This window comes from Podospora pseudoanserina, chromosome 3, assembly GCF_035222485.1.
Source record: "Podospora pseudoanserina strain CBS 124.78 chromosome 3, whole genome shotgun sequence".
Taxonomy (NCBI): domain Eukaryota; kingdom Fungi; phylum Ascomycota; class Sordariomycetes; order Sordariales; family Podosporaceae; genus Podospora; species Podospora pseudoanserina.
The window spans coordinates 255,283-268,472 of record NC_085922.1 but is presented as its reverse complement, the minus strand read 5'-3'; the positions used below and the strand labels follow the sequence as shown (position 1 = coordinate 268,472).

The 13,190-nt window shown below is 49.4% G+C and overlaps 3 protein-coding genes across 3 annotated transcripts; 1 reads left to right on the top strand and 2 right to left on the bottom strand.

Annotated features, from left to right (window-relative positions):
• Window positions 1–34: 34 nt before the first annotated feature.
• On the top strand, window positions 35–1,775 carry QC764_300810 (uncharacterized protein; the record flags this gene model as incomplete). The annotated part of the gene is given in 4 exon segments (XM_062945211.1): window positions 35–112; window positions 131–346; window positions 429–1,515; window positions 1,582–1,775. 4 exon segments carry the CDS (start codon window positions 35–37, stop codon window positions 1,773–1,775), a joined length of 1,575 nt encoding a protein of 524 aa, XP_062801140.1.
• A 1,171-nt stretch (window positions 1,776–2,946) lies between these two features.
• QC764_0047210 (uncharacterized protein) lies at window positions 2,947–5,254 on the bottom strand. The gene is made up of 6 exons (XM_062940349.1): window positions 4,840–5,254; window positions 4,710–4,772; window positions 4,399–4,642; window positions 3,603–4,342; window positions 3,380–3,532; window positions 2,947–3,318 (listed from the first exon to the last, which is right to left on the bottom strand). The coding sequence occupies exons 1-6, from the start codon at window positions 5,035–5,037 to the stop codon at window positions 3,112–3,114; spliced, it is 1,605 nt and encodes a 534-aa protein (XP_062801139.1). The 5' UTR covers window positions 5,038–5,254; the 3' UTR covers window positions 2,947–3,111.
• A 404-nt stretch (window positions 5,255–5,658) lies between these two features.
• On the bottom strand, window positions 5,659–9,212 carry QC764_300800 (uncharacterized protein). Its single transcript, XM_062945210.1, has 3 exons — window positions 8,751–9,212; window positions 7,884–8,681; window positions 5,659–7,819 (listed from the first exon to the last, which is right to left on the bottom strand). The coding sequence occupies exons 2-3, from the start codon at window positions 8,673–8,675 to the stop codon at window positions 6,383–6,385; spliced, it is 2,229 nt and encodes a 742-aa protein (XP_062801138.1). The 5' UTR covers window positions 8,676–8,681; window positions 8,751–9,212; the 3' UTR covers window positions 5,659–6,382.
• Between the last annotated feature and the right edge of the window lie 3,978 nt (window positions 9,213–13,190).

Genomic DNA, 13,190 nt, shown 5'->3' with positions numbered 1-13,190 from the left:
CTATGATGACCTGCATGTCTGAGGTGAGACAACCATGTCTCGGGATGAGTTGATGATGAAGCCTGCGCTGGAGTCACCACCATTGCCGTCGTCAACACCACCACCACCACCACCACCACCACCGCCGCCGCCACCGCCGACGACAGGAGAGAAGAAACTTGAGAATGGGAACAGCAGCACCACCAGCGAGAACGATGATGGTTTGGAAGAAGTTGATCTAGGGGTGGAACGAGGGGTAGGCCAAGAAAAGTGGAAAAGGCTTCTTTTGTGGCAGCCGCCGCGTACGAGGTGGGATGAGAGGAATCCGCCGAGGTTTACGGTTTGGATCAATTTGCTGTTTGGATTTGTGAGTTGCCCTTCAATTGATCGCTATGTTGTCATCCCTCCACCCACCTTGCTGACTTTTTTTTTTTTTTTTTTTCGTCTAGGCCGCCTGCTTCACCGTCTCGAATCTGTACTACAACCAGGCCATCCTCAACCGGATCGCGGAGTCGTTTTCCGTCTCGTTTGAGAGGGCGTCTGTGGTTGCAACGCTCATGCAGGCTGGGTATGCGAGTGGGCTGTTGCTGATTTGTCCGCTGGGGGATGTCTTCCCCCGGAGGCCGTTTATCCTCTGCTTGGTTTTGTTGACGGCGCTGCTGTGGATTATCCTGTGTACGACGCAATCTTTTACGGTTTTTATTGTCGTGAGCTATATCTGCGGGGCGACGACTGTTACGCCGCAGCTGATGCTGCCTTTGGTGGGGGATCTGGCGCCGAAGGAGAGGAGGGCGAGTTGCCTGGCGGTTGTAGTTTCTGGCTTGGGGCTGGGGGTGTTGGTGGCGAGGATATTGGGCGGGGTGATGGCGAATTATACCGAGTGGAGGGGGATATACTGGTTTGGGTTGGGGGTTCAGTTTGTTGTTTGGATGGGGTTGTATTTCTGGATGCCGGATTACCCTTCCAAGAACCCGACTGCGTTGAAGGGGGTGACGGGGTATGGGAAGTTGCTGTGGGGGATTGTGGTGTTGATGGTGACGGAGCCGTTGCTTTGCCAAGCGAGCATTGTGGCTTTTTGTCTCAGTGCCGTCTTTACGAGCTACTGGACAACTCTAAGCTTCCTGCTCAGCCGGCCGCCGTATGAGTACAGCTCGATGGTTATTGGACTGTTTGGGTTGATTGGGGTGGTGGTTATCTTGTTGGCGCCTGTTTACTCGCGGTTCGTCATAGATAAGGTAATGCCGTTGGTATCAGCTCTGATGGGGCTTGGGTTAGAGCTGGCTGGGGTGATCGTGGGTACTTTTACCGGAGGGTTTACGGTGGCAGGACCGGTGATTCAGGCAATAACAATCGATCTGGGGAGTCAGTTTACGCAAATTGGGAACAGGGCGGCGATATACAGTCTGAGACCAGACGCACAGAATCGTGTGAATACGGCATACATGGTTGCGGCGTTTTCTGGGCAGCTGACGGGAACAGCAGTGGGTAATCGTCTTTTTGCGCAGGGTGGTTGGACTTGGAGTGGAAGTTGCAGCAGTGAGTTCCTCCCTTTTCCTCATCACAAAAGCGTTGAGAGAGCGGTACTGATTTGAAAGCGCACAGTTGGGCTATTGGTGTTCGCCATTCTGGTGTGCCTTGCCCGAGGCCCGAAAGAAACTGGATGGGTTGGTTGGTCAGGTGGGTGGATGATTGGAAGAGACGATTTGCCAGCAAAGAACTCGAAGAATCCTCCAGACGAAGAGGCTGTATTGGACAAAGAGGATTCGGATGGCAGGAAGGGTAGACAACAAATGTAAACTAGATACCTGATACTTTTTCATCATTCTGAAGCGCAATTCGAAACAGCAGCAACCGTTAACTACAGACAACACAGCAGAATTACGGTGTCCTACCATCATTTCCATGGCTGGACCTTGATCTCTGGAGAAGCCTCCCGAACCAGTGTTTCAAAATACTCCTGAAACTACTCTCCTCTTTCTGGAGATGGCTCGTGAGCATCGACTCCCCCGCAGTACTTTTGATATACATCAATTGGAGAACTGCTGTTCCATCCGAGTATCCTGGTGCTTTAGCCCAGATGAAAGCATCCAACTGCTGCCCAGGCTGCGGATTCGGGCCCGGGAACCGACCCAGAAAACCCAAAAACCTTAACACAAGAAAAAGCCAAAGCGCAAGCGCCCAACAAAATACCACCAAGACAGTTCTAAAAGATATTAGATTCTAAATAAAACTTAATAACACAGCTCAAAAAATCAATAAACGTTATAACTTGCGAAGAAGGTGACGACGCTAGCGAGATACCTTTTAAAAACCAGAGGGTAGGACTTTGACTCTGCGGGTAGATGAAACAAAATATCGTTACTTACAGCAGCGAAGGCAGGGCAGGGCGAGAGCCAGGGCAACCGGAGGGGCGATAGGGGCCGGGTCAAGAACAGCGGCCAGACCAGGGAAGGTGCCGGGAAAAGTCCCGGGGAGGGGCAGTTGTGGGGGCCGGGTGAGTGCATCGCTTGGCTACTCCTGGGTCAGGCAGGGCTCGCTGCTTTTGAGACTGCTAGGACTGAGATTGATCGGTATGGATACCGGATGGACACCTTTTTCGAGAGTGGCACAAGAAATGGAGATATTCCACTGCTGATGAAAGGTGTTCAGGGATGGATACACCAGTTGAAGGAGCACCCATCCTTAGAGGGGAAATGGTAAAAGGGGGTATGGTCGAGAAGCTGGTGTGTTGATAGGTACCGAACAGTCCTCTTGCAGAGAAGCTGAATACTGAAGCGCTCAGTGAAATCCATTCTGGATCTATTTGTCCAAGCAAGATGCCTGTCTCTCCCATCTCACTCTGTGATTAGCACAGCCATCAACTTGTCCATCTGCACATACGCACCAGACTAAAACGCCATTAGTTATCTTTCAAGGCCTACTAACTATATTTTAAGGCCTAGTAACGATCTTTTAAGGTTAATTAACTATGTTCTCAAAGCCTATTAACTCAGTTATCTCTGAACCAGTTTTAATTATCTGAAGAATGGTTCAGGATCGTCTTCTGCGTTGACTCATTTGTGGTGCCAGTTAAATTATGTTATCTACAGCCTGGCGCCCAAACACGCCCCTGAACTCTTGCTCCTATGGATATCAAACCATTTCCCCTGGTAATGGAATCTCCCAGCTCTTGACCCGCTCCCTCTCCCTCTTCTTCTCCCTGTCTGTAGAAAGGTACCATATACACACCACGGCCAGTGTGAGGACAATGGCAATGACAGCTAGAACCCAGATATATTTTGACACGACGGGTTCCCCTTCCCCTGGGCTCCAGTTGAAAAGCGTCGTTGAGAAGACAGACTGCATGCGCCTCAGTTAAATGGCATTCGAATAAGGGAAAAATTGCCGAGGCAGGACTTACAGCAACGCAGCTGAGTGGTAAAAATATCATTGTTAGTAGGGCGATGCTCCTCATCATGGCGCTCTCAGACTTTGTCTCTAGCGCTATCGTAGTGTTGAGTTGCGCTATCCTGGCATTGACTGCGGCATCCTGGCGAGCGGTCTGGTTCCAGGCCTGTTTGATAGGGGACATGGTCAGCTCTTGACGATCGACTTTGCTGCAGCGATATATGAAGGGCACTTACGGCCTGCATAGCCAAGGATAAGTTCTGTGTCATCGTTTTACACTCATCGACCTTGTCGTCGTATTCATCCAGTATGTCGCGGACTCGCTGACGCATCTTGTTGCTTGTTCGGATGAAAGACTTTCTCTCTTGTTCGAGAAGAACCTTGGATGAGGTCTCGTTGTCTCCGAGTTCTGGCCCCTCGTTCAACAGAGCCTTGCTCTCTCCTTCGCTTTCAGCAGCCTCACGGGCGCCTTCTTCAACCTTTTTATGCTGAGATTTCCGCTGGCAAAAGACATCCTCGTAAGACTTGGACAACCAATACTCTTCCAGTTGATCAAGCTCAATCAGAACTTTGAGCAGCTGCCTCTTCGTGCTCCGGATGTGATCTACCAGGTTCCTACTCATGAGGCATATTCCAAGGTACTCCTGCATCTTGGCATGCTTTATCGAACCCTGCCCACCCTCACTGCTGCTGTCATCTTCTGTCAAGAAGTCAGATGACAAGGTGAACTGGTCGGCTAGCTTCTCAGCCAGATTGACAAGCCTTTCCCTCTCCAATTCGGCGACGATTCCCAGCATCAACAGTGGGTGTCTATGAGCGTGGGAGGGGGCTGACTCTTGAAGTCGTTGCCACGCGGCTTCCATTTGGGATTCATCACTGCCGTAGATGATGGAGAAGGTGGAGCCGAGAGAAGGGATGTAAGTGGAGGATAGCGCGATGTCATCCGGAAGGGATGAAGTTGTGCGTGAAGTGTATGCTATGTGATGTGAGTATGATGAAAGTATCAAGTTGCAGGACAAAAGCAGCACTGACATATCTTGAATTGCCCGGAGTCTTCTTGCCTATGACGAATGGCTGAGAAGTATGCCACATTACGAAGAATTGTTCGTGTGATGTTTCGGTGGACGTGGAATTTGTCCGTTACATATTTCCAGATGTCTTCAGAGAAGGGAAGGTCGGTAATGAGGGAAGGTTGACCTGGAAAGACTTCAGGGGCTCTGGGACATATGAGTGTGTAAGTCACTGGTACCTTTTGCTCAATCAGAGTCCAGAGTTCCTGAACATGGTCATAAGTATGAAACATCTCACAGTTTTAAAGTGATGAGAATAGTGGGGGGTCATACGGAGTTGTTTTTGAGGACTTGTTCTTGACCCACGTCCCTGGTGACTTGATCTCGCAATGAGACCTGAAATAAGAAGATAGTCAGTGTGATCTGTCGTGGAGGCTGTTATAGGGGTATCACAAAGACAAACTTCATCTGCATCGGATTTCCATATTGTTACCGCCCTTTGTCTCTGCTCAGGCTCGGGTCCTAAACTGAAGAGGTCGCTGTTGCTGTCTAGTCCTGCTTCCTTGGTGTGGTGATCTCGGGCAGGGACGTGCATGTATGGGTAACTGAAGACAGTAAAATCATGGTTGGTAAAACCAGAGTCGGGGTTGATCCAGTCCATTGAGAAGGGTGTTTTCTATGACGGCCACGTTCACCTTGCCGTTGGTTGGATGAACTAGGTAGGAAATAGTCAACGGTAAGCAAGGAAGAGACAAGGTATATGCACAGAGCACAACGTAAAAGTCCAACAAACAAGATGCATTGTTTTTCATCAGCCCATCGTCGGGAGCTGGCACTGCCACAGTCTTGCGTCGCCCCACTAATAAGGTTACCCATCAGAAAGCCCTGCGTATATTAGATTGCGCCTGAAGTCGCCCAGGTTGGCTAGCACAGTGATTGGTTATCGGTGCACGGAACTCAGCCACCTCACCCGGAGGAGCACCACCTACCGAGCACGGAAAACATGCCGTCCAAAACATTTGGAGCCTACCCATTTCCAACACCTGGGCAGTTCGCACTTCACACGGTAATGATTTGAACCTGAGGAAAGTTCAACCATAAGGGATGATCGATAAGATACGCCTCGGCGCTTTATGGAATGCCTGAGCTGCATCCCAACCACTCGACGCGACGCCCGGAATGCCAGGGCAAGAGAGGCGAGATAGTGCGGGGTCAGATGCATGTCCAACACATGAACCGACGCTGAACCACATGAACTGCGTTCGGTGGGCCAAAACAGTGGACAGAACATACAACTTGGTTTCCTAGAGTTCCACTGCCCGGAAAGCAGCAGCTTCTGTGGAGCGGTGTGAGACTCAGCTTGAGGACTGGCTACCTTAAGTGACACATGTGATCTTGAGTTGGGCTTTTCTCCCCCATCTTCCTGTGCTCTCCTTTCTTCCATTTCCATGACAGGCTTATCAGGCATTCGTTTCAACACCCAACAAACCCAACCCTTCTTGCTGTGCCAGCACGCGTGGCGCCATGGGACGGCACCAATCTTGTCAACCCTTGTACGAACATGTTATGCGACAAAAGTACAATGATCCGCGAAAGCTGAAGAGCTGGCTTGATGCAGCCTATCCATCTGGGAATTACGCAGTCAAGGTAAAGCATCTGCGCATTTTCTGTCCTTAGCTTCCACCTCAGACATATAATAACCCTAACCCTCTTCCCCTATCTCGTATGTATTTGTGCCCCTTTTTCAACTCCTGGAAGCTAATATGCACAAAACAGGTGAAAGACAACCGTTGGATCCTTAGTCTACCTGAACCACTGAGCGATGTGAGTACAGAACTTGCGTCTGAGGACGGCGAAAACTAACCTTGATGATTCCCAAGACGATGCTCGAACACGTCGAGAGCCAGATTCGGACACATTACAAATACCGAGGTTGAACGGCGAGCCCTCCATTTCTTCACAATTTACTCTCTCTCGACATTGTGGTGTTGAACCGCGTTCTGTCACTATCGGCTGCCGGTTGAACCAGGCTCACCTTCGCTTCTTGAGATGTCGTCCATCTTCTGAAACCGATTGACATCCTGATCGTTTCGCTCTCGCGCCTTGATTCGACGCAAAGCACGCACTCTCGTCATTATATCCTCTGCCCTCTCTGCCGAAAGTTCACGATCGCTGCCGCTATCATCTTCAGACTGCAGTTCCAGTTCCATTGTCCAGTGGAAAGTTTTGCCCCTTTCGAGGGCGAAGCGACCAGAAGGATTTTCGACTGTAGTTATTTCCTTTACCGGAAGGTTCTGGTGGTCGTTTGGAGTGGTGTTGTCGGCGATCTTCCGTCTTGACGCGCGGTTAGCCTTTTGCTTCCACAGGAGCTCTTTGGAAATAGCAAGCACTTTAGCACTGGAATTGGGCCTGTTGATTGCTTTGGAACCAATCTCACTTTCTCTCCAGTGCCTGTCGCCGTAGAGGGAATCCTTACGTTGCCACTTGATCCACACTTCTTCCAAATTGTTAGCCAACATTACCGAGTTGATCCTGTTCTGGTGGTTTGCTTCGAGCATGTTGTGCTCGATGATCTCCAACAGATCATATACAACTTCCACGCAGTCTTTGTGCTGCTTCAGGTCCCTGATCCAACGCTTGACGCCCTCCTTGAGCCACACGGAATCTTTGGACTGTGACACGTTGTAAAAGGTATCTGTCTCGAAACCGTACACGGGATCTGTCTCGAGTCTGGCGTCTGCAAACTTGTCCAAGGCCTCGAAGCCCATCAGAAGCCACGTAATGTGTTCTAAATAAACGCATCCGAGACTGAAGATGTCGGTCTTGAGAGACACCACATCCTGTTTGGCAAACTCAGGTGCTTGATAAGAAAGCGTGGCCATTCTCTCCCCTGCCGGCTGGCTTGATCTGGATCCTTTGCGGTGAATTCTACCCATCCCAAAGTCACCCAAAACCAACCTGCCCAGACCGCCGGGTTGAGAGTCCTCAAAGAACAGGAAGTTCGATGGTTTGATGTCTCCATGCCGGCAAAAGACGTTGGAATCAGTTCTCTTTGACCTGATCATCAGCGACCTTTCATTGTGGACGCACTGCAGGGCCTTGGCAAGTAGGTAAAACTGCTCAACCATCCAACCACAATGCTTTTCCCTTGTCGCATCGTGGCGCTTCTTCTCCCAGAATTGCTTTAGGTTACAATCTGCCAGTGGGAACAGAAAGTAGAATGTCGGCTCTGGATCGTTGGAATCGTACACCTCGAATGTTGCAAGGGGCTGGATCAAGTGCCTTTTCGTTTGCCCATTATCATCCGGGCCTGGTACCTTCAAAGCTCGACTCTCGGCGAAGATCAACGACCTGATTTCCAGGTCGAACTCGTCCGCACGAGAAGTGCCATTCGAGTCACCATGCTTCTTAAGCTTCTTCAAAGCAAAAAAGTTGGTGTTTTTCTGCCTCAGAGTATCAGTTTCTTGAACGTTCGTTCAGTCATGTAAAATCTGAAGTTTCACTTACCTCTGGGTCGAAGTCCCTGTCGCCTGGGTCAATCTCAACTTTGAAGACCTCACCAAAGTCTCCTTCCTCATTCATCTTGTCGTTTTTCTCCATTGGAAGTGGCCCTCTCATAGGAAGAGGGCCGCCGCTTTTCAAGACGTAGTGACAGTGCTTCCCGCCATCTTTCCATTTGATGAAGGGCACTGAAAAGGATCGACAGAGGGCGGTGAAAGTCTCTCGAGACTCCAGGTCCATATCGTTTATGGAGGCATGTTGGTGTTCATGGTGAGCACATATCAGCGTGTCCTCCTCCATGACTTCCTTAACTAGGAGGGGAAGACAGGTGTCACTGAGGCCTTCATCGATCAGTGTTTTGATGCTGCCGAGTGCTTCTGAATTCCCGGTCCCGATGAGGGAAGCAAGCAGTCGGCGACAGGGCGAGCGGCGTCCATCTTCTGTGCCCCAGTAGATATCTTGGGCAATTTGCATATGATCCCTTGCTGTCAAGCCTTGGTAACACGCCAGCTTGGCGACTACCTGAAGAACAGCCTCGGGTGTGATGATGTTGTCAAACTGAGCACGAGTAACGAATCTCATTCCACGATCTTGGGATCCAAGGAAGCCTTTGTTTTTGTGGGCTGTCTTGTAGAGACGGTCCTTGATGTGTCGGATAATCTCTGGGTTCTGTTCGGAGACTTTGATTGTCTTGCGCTTCCGAGCATGTTTGTAGGACCAAGCCTCATTGCCCCTGTCATCAATCCTGTGGACTCGCCGGTTGTCATACACCACGTGAACGTTTGGAATTGGAGGCATTGCGGTCTGGAGGCCGAGGTCAGCGTACCAGGCAAAAAGGAAGCCCTACTCTTTGGTAGATAGGTATACACGAACCTTCTATTCTTTTACAGAGTGGAGCTCTGTGCTGTGCGCGGAGCTGTAGATGATTTGCGGCGAGTGTTAGCGCCAAAGGCGAGGCAGCGCTTCAGCCTGGCCAGCGAGGAGGAAGATGGCTGGTGAAGGGACAATGCTTGGCGACGGTTTACTGCAGACAATGCAGACAAGTGCTTGTCTTAAAAGTGCAGCACCAACAACTTCATGGATACAAGAGTCCACTCGATTCAAATGAGAAAAAGAAGGCGAGCACAACGTGAGCGCGGCAACCGGGATGAGCGCTCCTAAATAACTGCGCGCAATGGCAAGAGAAAGAGGCACATTCAACAGCAAGAAACTGCAGTTTCCTCATGCAGGCACCATTGGCAACCTCAGGCCCGGAGCCTCGCCTTGAGAAAAACCCAAGCCACGATTGCATCGGTCGCCTTGTGGATGATGGCACTGATAAATCGAGCAGGCTGTTGACCGCGGACCACGATAGTGCGTCCCATGAAACTCAATCCCAGCCTCAGTCGGCATACAAATGCAGGTAGGTAAAAGGGTGGTGTACCTACCTACTAGGTGGTGATGTTCGCTCTCCGACGCGCTCTGCCTTTCTCTCGTCTGAGGACCCTTACCAGCTAGCTATCTAAGTGCTACCTTTTGCTTGAGGACCTGGAAGCGTAAGGAAAATTGAGCGGTTCTGCATGCTTTTATCGACACAAAAATTTTCATTCAATATATCTCATACCGTACTCTAGAACATCTTCCAGGGAAAGATCATGGAAAATCTCCAGTGGTCCTCTTTTTAAGCTTAAGTGTCCAAGCTGAGGCATTGTCTCCCTTCCATAAAGAGGTGGCTGGAGGGGCATGGAAGGGCATGAAGAGATGCAACGACAAGCGCCAGGAAGTGCCAGTATTCCTGCAGCTTAGTGGCGCAGCAGATGGTGCTGATCTTGCAAGGCATATATTTCCCGCCGGACCCCGCGAGGCAACCAACAAACCTCAAATGAGCCGGGGACTTTTGACATGTGCCATCGAACCGCAGGATAAGAGCCGTCGCTGAGATTCCCTTGCGGCGTCCAAGCCATCCCTCTCGGCTCCCTGGAAAGGTGAGGCCCATCTTCAGGTCAATTACGTTTTGTCTCCAATTGTTCGACACACCTTTCTCGCCCGAGAAATGAATCTGCCTACGGTGGCATAACCGCGGACATATCACCAATTACAGTTAGCCATGACATGAGGGAGCTGAAATACGCTACTGTCATGACCAAACACGTATTTTCGTGAGTGGAGTACTGGTGTGCGTTTGGACCACAAGGGTTAGGGTACGATGTAACATGCCAGGAGTTCCAGGTGACCGAGCAGTAGCTAAGAGCAAAGATGTGTCAGAAGATGAGTAAACCAACGCGTCACGCCGTTAGCAAGAAAGATGAAATCCAGGTCTAGATTCAGGAGTCAGAAGACAAATGCACAACCGCGTACTCAGAGGAGTTGTCTACAATCTTTACCCAGACCCGACGGCCAAGTCGCACTGAGCAAGTGGCTGCGCTTCTCTGCCCACGGACCTGCCCAGGGGGCGAAAACAGTGGGGGGCCAAACAGGAACGCTATTGGTCGGATTGAACCTAGGTCCATCCAGGGATGTACTGTGTCTCATCTGGTGGTCCAGGGGCGACACGACCACAAATGTTCTATATAAATGCCTCTGGGCACACTTGTCCTCACATGTTCTTCGTTCATGTTTTCTTGGTGTGATAGCAAGCATCTCTGGGTTCTCAAGGCATCCGCTTTCTTGGCATCACCCATTCCACCCTCTTTCTCTGTTTGTCTGCTTTGATCCGACCTGCTTCATCTCATCCCAATGTCTAAACCCTCAGCCCCTAGAGTACGAAATCAACCACCTATCAAGGGGGTTGAACAAGTCACAGACGGTGTCTACACTGTCCCTGTCAACCGAGTAACATCCACCGAGTTGAAGCAGTATCTCGACACAGAATACAGTGGACGCTGGGCGGTCCAGGTAGGCCTCAATTTCTGTCAATCATCTGTTCACTATCAGGAACTAATCACCAAACCATAGCTAAAGCGCGACCTGTTCCGTATCACAATTACCCCATCGGCGTGATGTGTTTCCGAGACACACAGCCACCCGACAAGTCGGGAAACACTCCTATTCGGATGACCCAGAACTTATACTCCGCCACCGCATCCTCGTATTCTTTAATATGATGCACACCCGCGTAAGCCGGGCATGCCAACACTTGATTCTCAACACGACTCTAGAGAGGCGTGGACAACAGATCGAGCCTAACACATCCCCTCATCAAAAATGCGTGGCCATTGCACACGCTGTCTGGGTGCTAGACTCTCCCTGTTTGCACATTACCGGCTGCGCTCCCGAGGTTTCCGTCCCCGAGCGAAGGCCTTTCGAGTGACGCTTTCATTTCGAACAACATGTATCGGCATAAAAATTAGTGTTTTTTGGCGCATGACAGGAGGAGGCGCGGGCGAAAGATTGACTCAAAGTGGTCTCAGGACCATGTACTGCTGGCTTGATGAACTTATGATACCATGAGACATGATCTCCTCTGTTGGCTTTGGTGTTTTGCTGCTTTTTTATTTTGCGTTTTCTATGGTTATCTGTCATTTTGCCGAAAGGTTCACTGTCAGATAATAATTACATGTATCAACTCGGGTCAATGCCCAATGGAAATAAGGATCACAGACACCAGCTGACCACTTTGCCGAACGACCCCATCTTCCTTGATGACGTAGCTGGGCTGGGTTCAGGTCAGGAAAGGTGCCGCGTTCTGGACTTCGACGATGATCAGAACCTCAGCAAAATAATGGGAAAAGTCATGCACAGGTCACCGTCGGGTTTCCATATGCCCCACGTTCAGGCACCCTCACCACAAAATCATTGGCACTCAAAAATGGATTGAACCCACATTATATTATAAACCACACCTCGAAGGATAATCGTTGGGCCTTTACAGCTAATTCATATGCGTTGAAAAAAAGTACATGGGCCTTTAAAGACACTTTAAAGGACCATAAATTTACTTCTGAGGTATGGTTTATAATATAATACAGGTTTAACCCACTTTTGAGTGCCAATGATTCTATGAGAATGGTGTCAGTCAGGCTCACATGGTACTTAAACGTCTGTGTGGGTGAGGGTAGCGGAACCCTACACCACAATGCAGAGCTGTTGAGTTCCAGTCCTGAAGCCCAAACGGTGCAGGATCCGGTCGGAACTACGGCAACTTGTCTTTTGGGTGATCTTGGAGGCCAGCGTGGCGATACCGCAAAGAGGTTAAAGTAACCGGGTGGCAAGGTGCAATAACCGACACAAGTCCAATGGAGAACAGCAAAAGTAGGATAGCAAATCATGTGATCCTTTTGCTCAAAACTGAGAACGGCAGCAGACCTTTTAGGTGGGATGTTGCTGTCCAGAGAATCCAAAACAAGCGGTCAATGATGTCTTTCCCGCCACCTCACACAACATGCAGAACCCAGCGCAGACCAGCTAGCTCGACCCAGATTTGACCAGTTATTTCCTCACAGCTGTTATGTTTCTCAGGCTCGTCGGCTGTCTTTCAGCACAAAATCGGTCGGCTAATGCAAGATGCGAGTCATATGGTGCTGTTGTGTCAACGAAAATGGAAAATGATAGGACCTGGTGAAACGTTGGCACCAATCGGTTCTGGATCCAAGACTCTGCCATGCTACCAGTGCAAACCCGAAGGCTTGATGTATCAAATTGTTTTTGACCTTTACAATACAACCATGTTTCTGTATTTACTTGCTTGTGGATGATGTAGGTTTCTAATCGCGATCCACTTTGAATGAGCGAAAGGTTACACCTACTCATTTACCTAAGCACTACAAATAACCAAAGTTGTTAGACTCTATAGATTCTCGTCCCTAGATATGCAAGACGCAAATTTGTGCAGCAAATACCTCTATGAGATAAAGGGGGATCATTTCCGGCGTTGAACGACTTTGCGTGAGACTTGTTCTAACATGCTTTGTTTCAAAAGAATCATTTTGTCACAGCTGACATGTGCCCACATTGTTTCCTGCCAGTATCAAGATACATTTCTTTTCTTAAAATCCCATGATACTTTTGATACTCATGAGAAGTGGCAAATCATTAAAATAAAATGTCTTGCTTGGATTCTAACGTATGATGTTGGCAAACCGGCTTCATAGTTTTTTTACATAATTCACAGCCTGGGTTGTCAAGAGTGGTTTTAATTGTCAATCCAGACATCCTCTAGGTTAAATTGCGTTAAAAGGATTTTGAATAGTTGCTTTGAGAGTCTAGCAGGTGGTTAAATTAGACTCTGGTTGTCACCAAAGGGAGATTTAGAGTTAGGGTCGTTCATGCTTCAGGGGCTCATGGGCAAACCCCACTGTTATAAACAAAACATGATCTGAACGACATCCTTTTTTT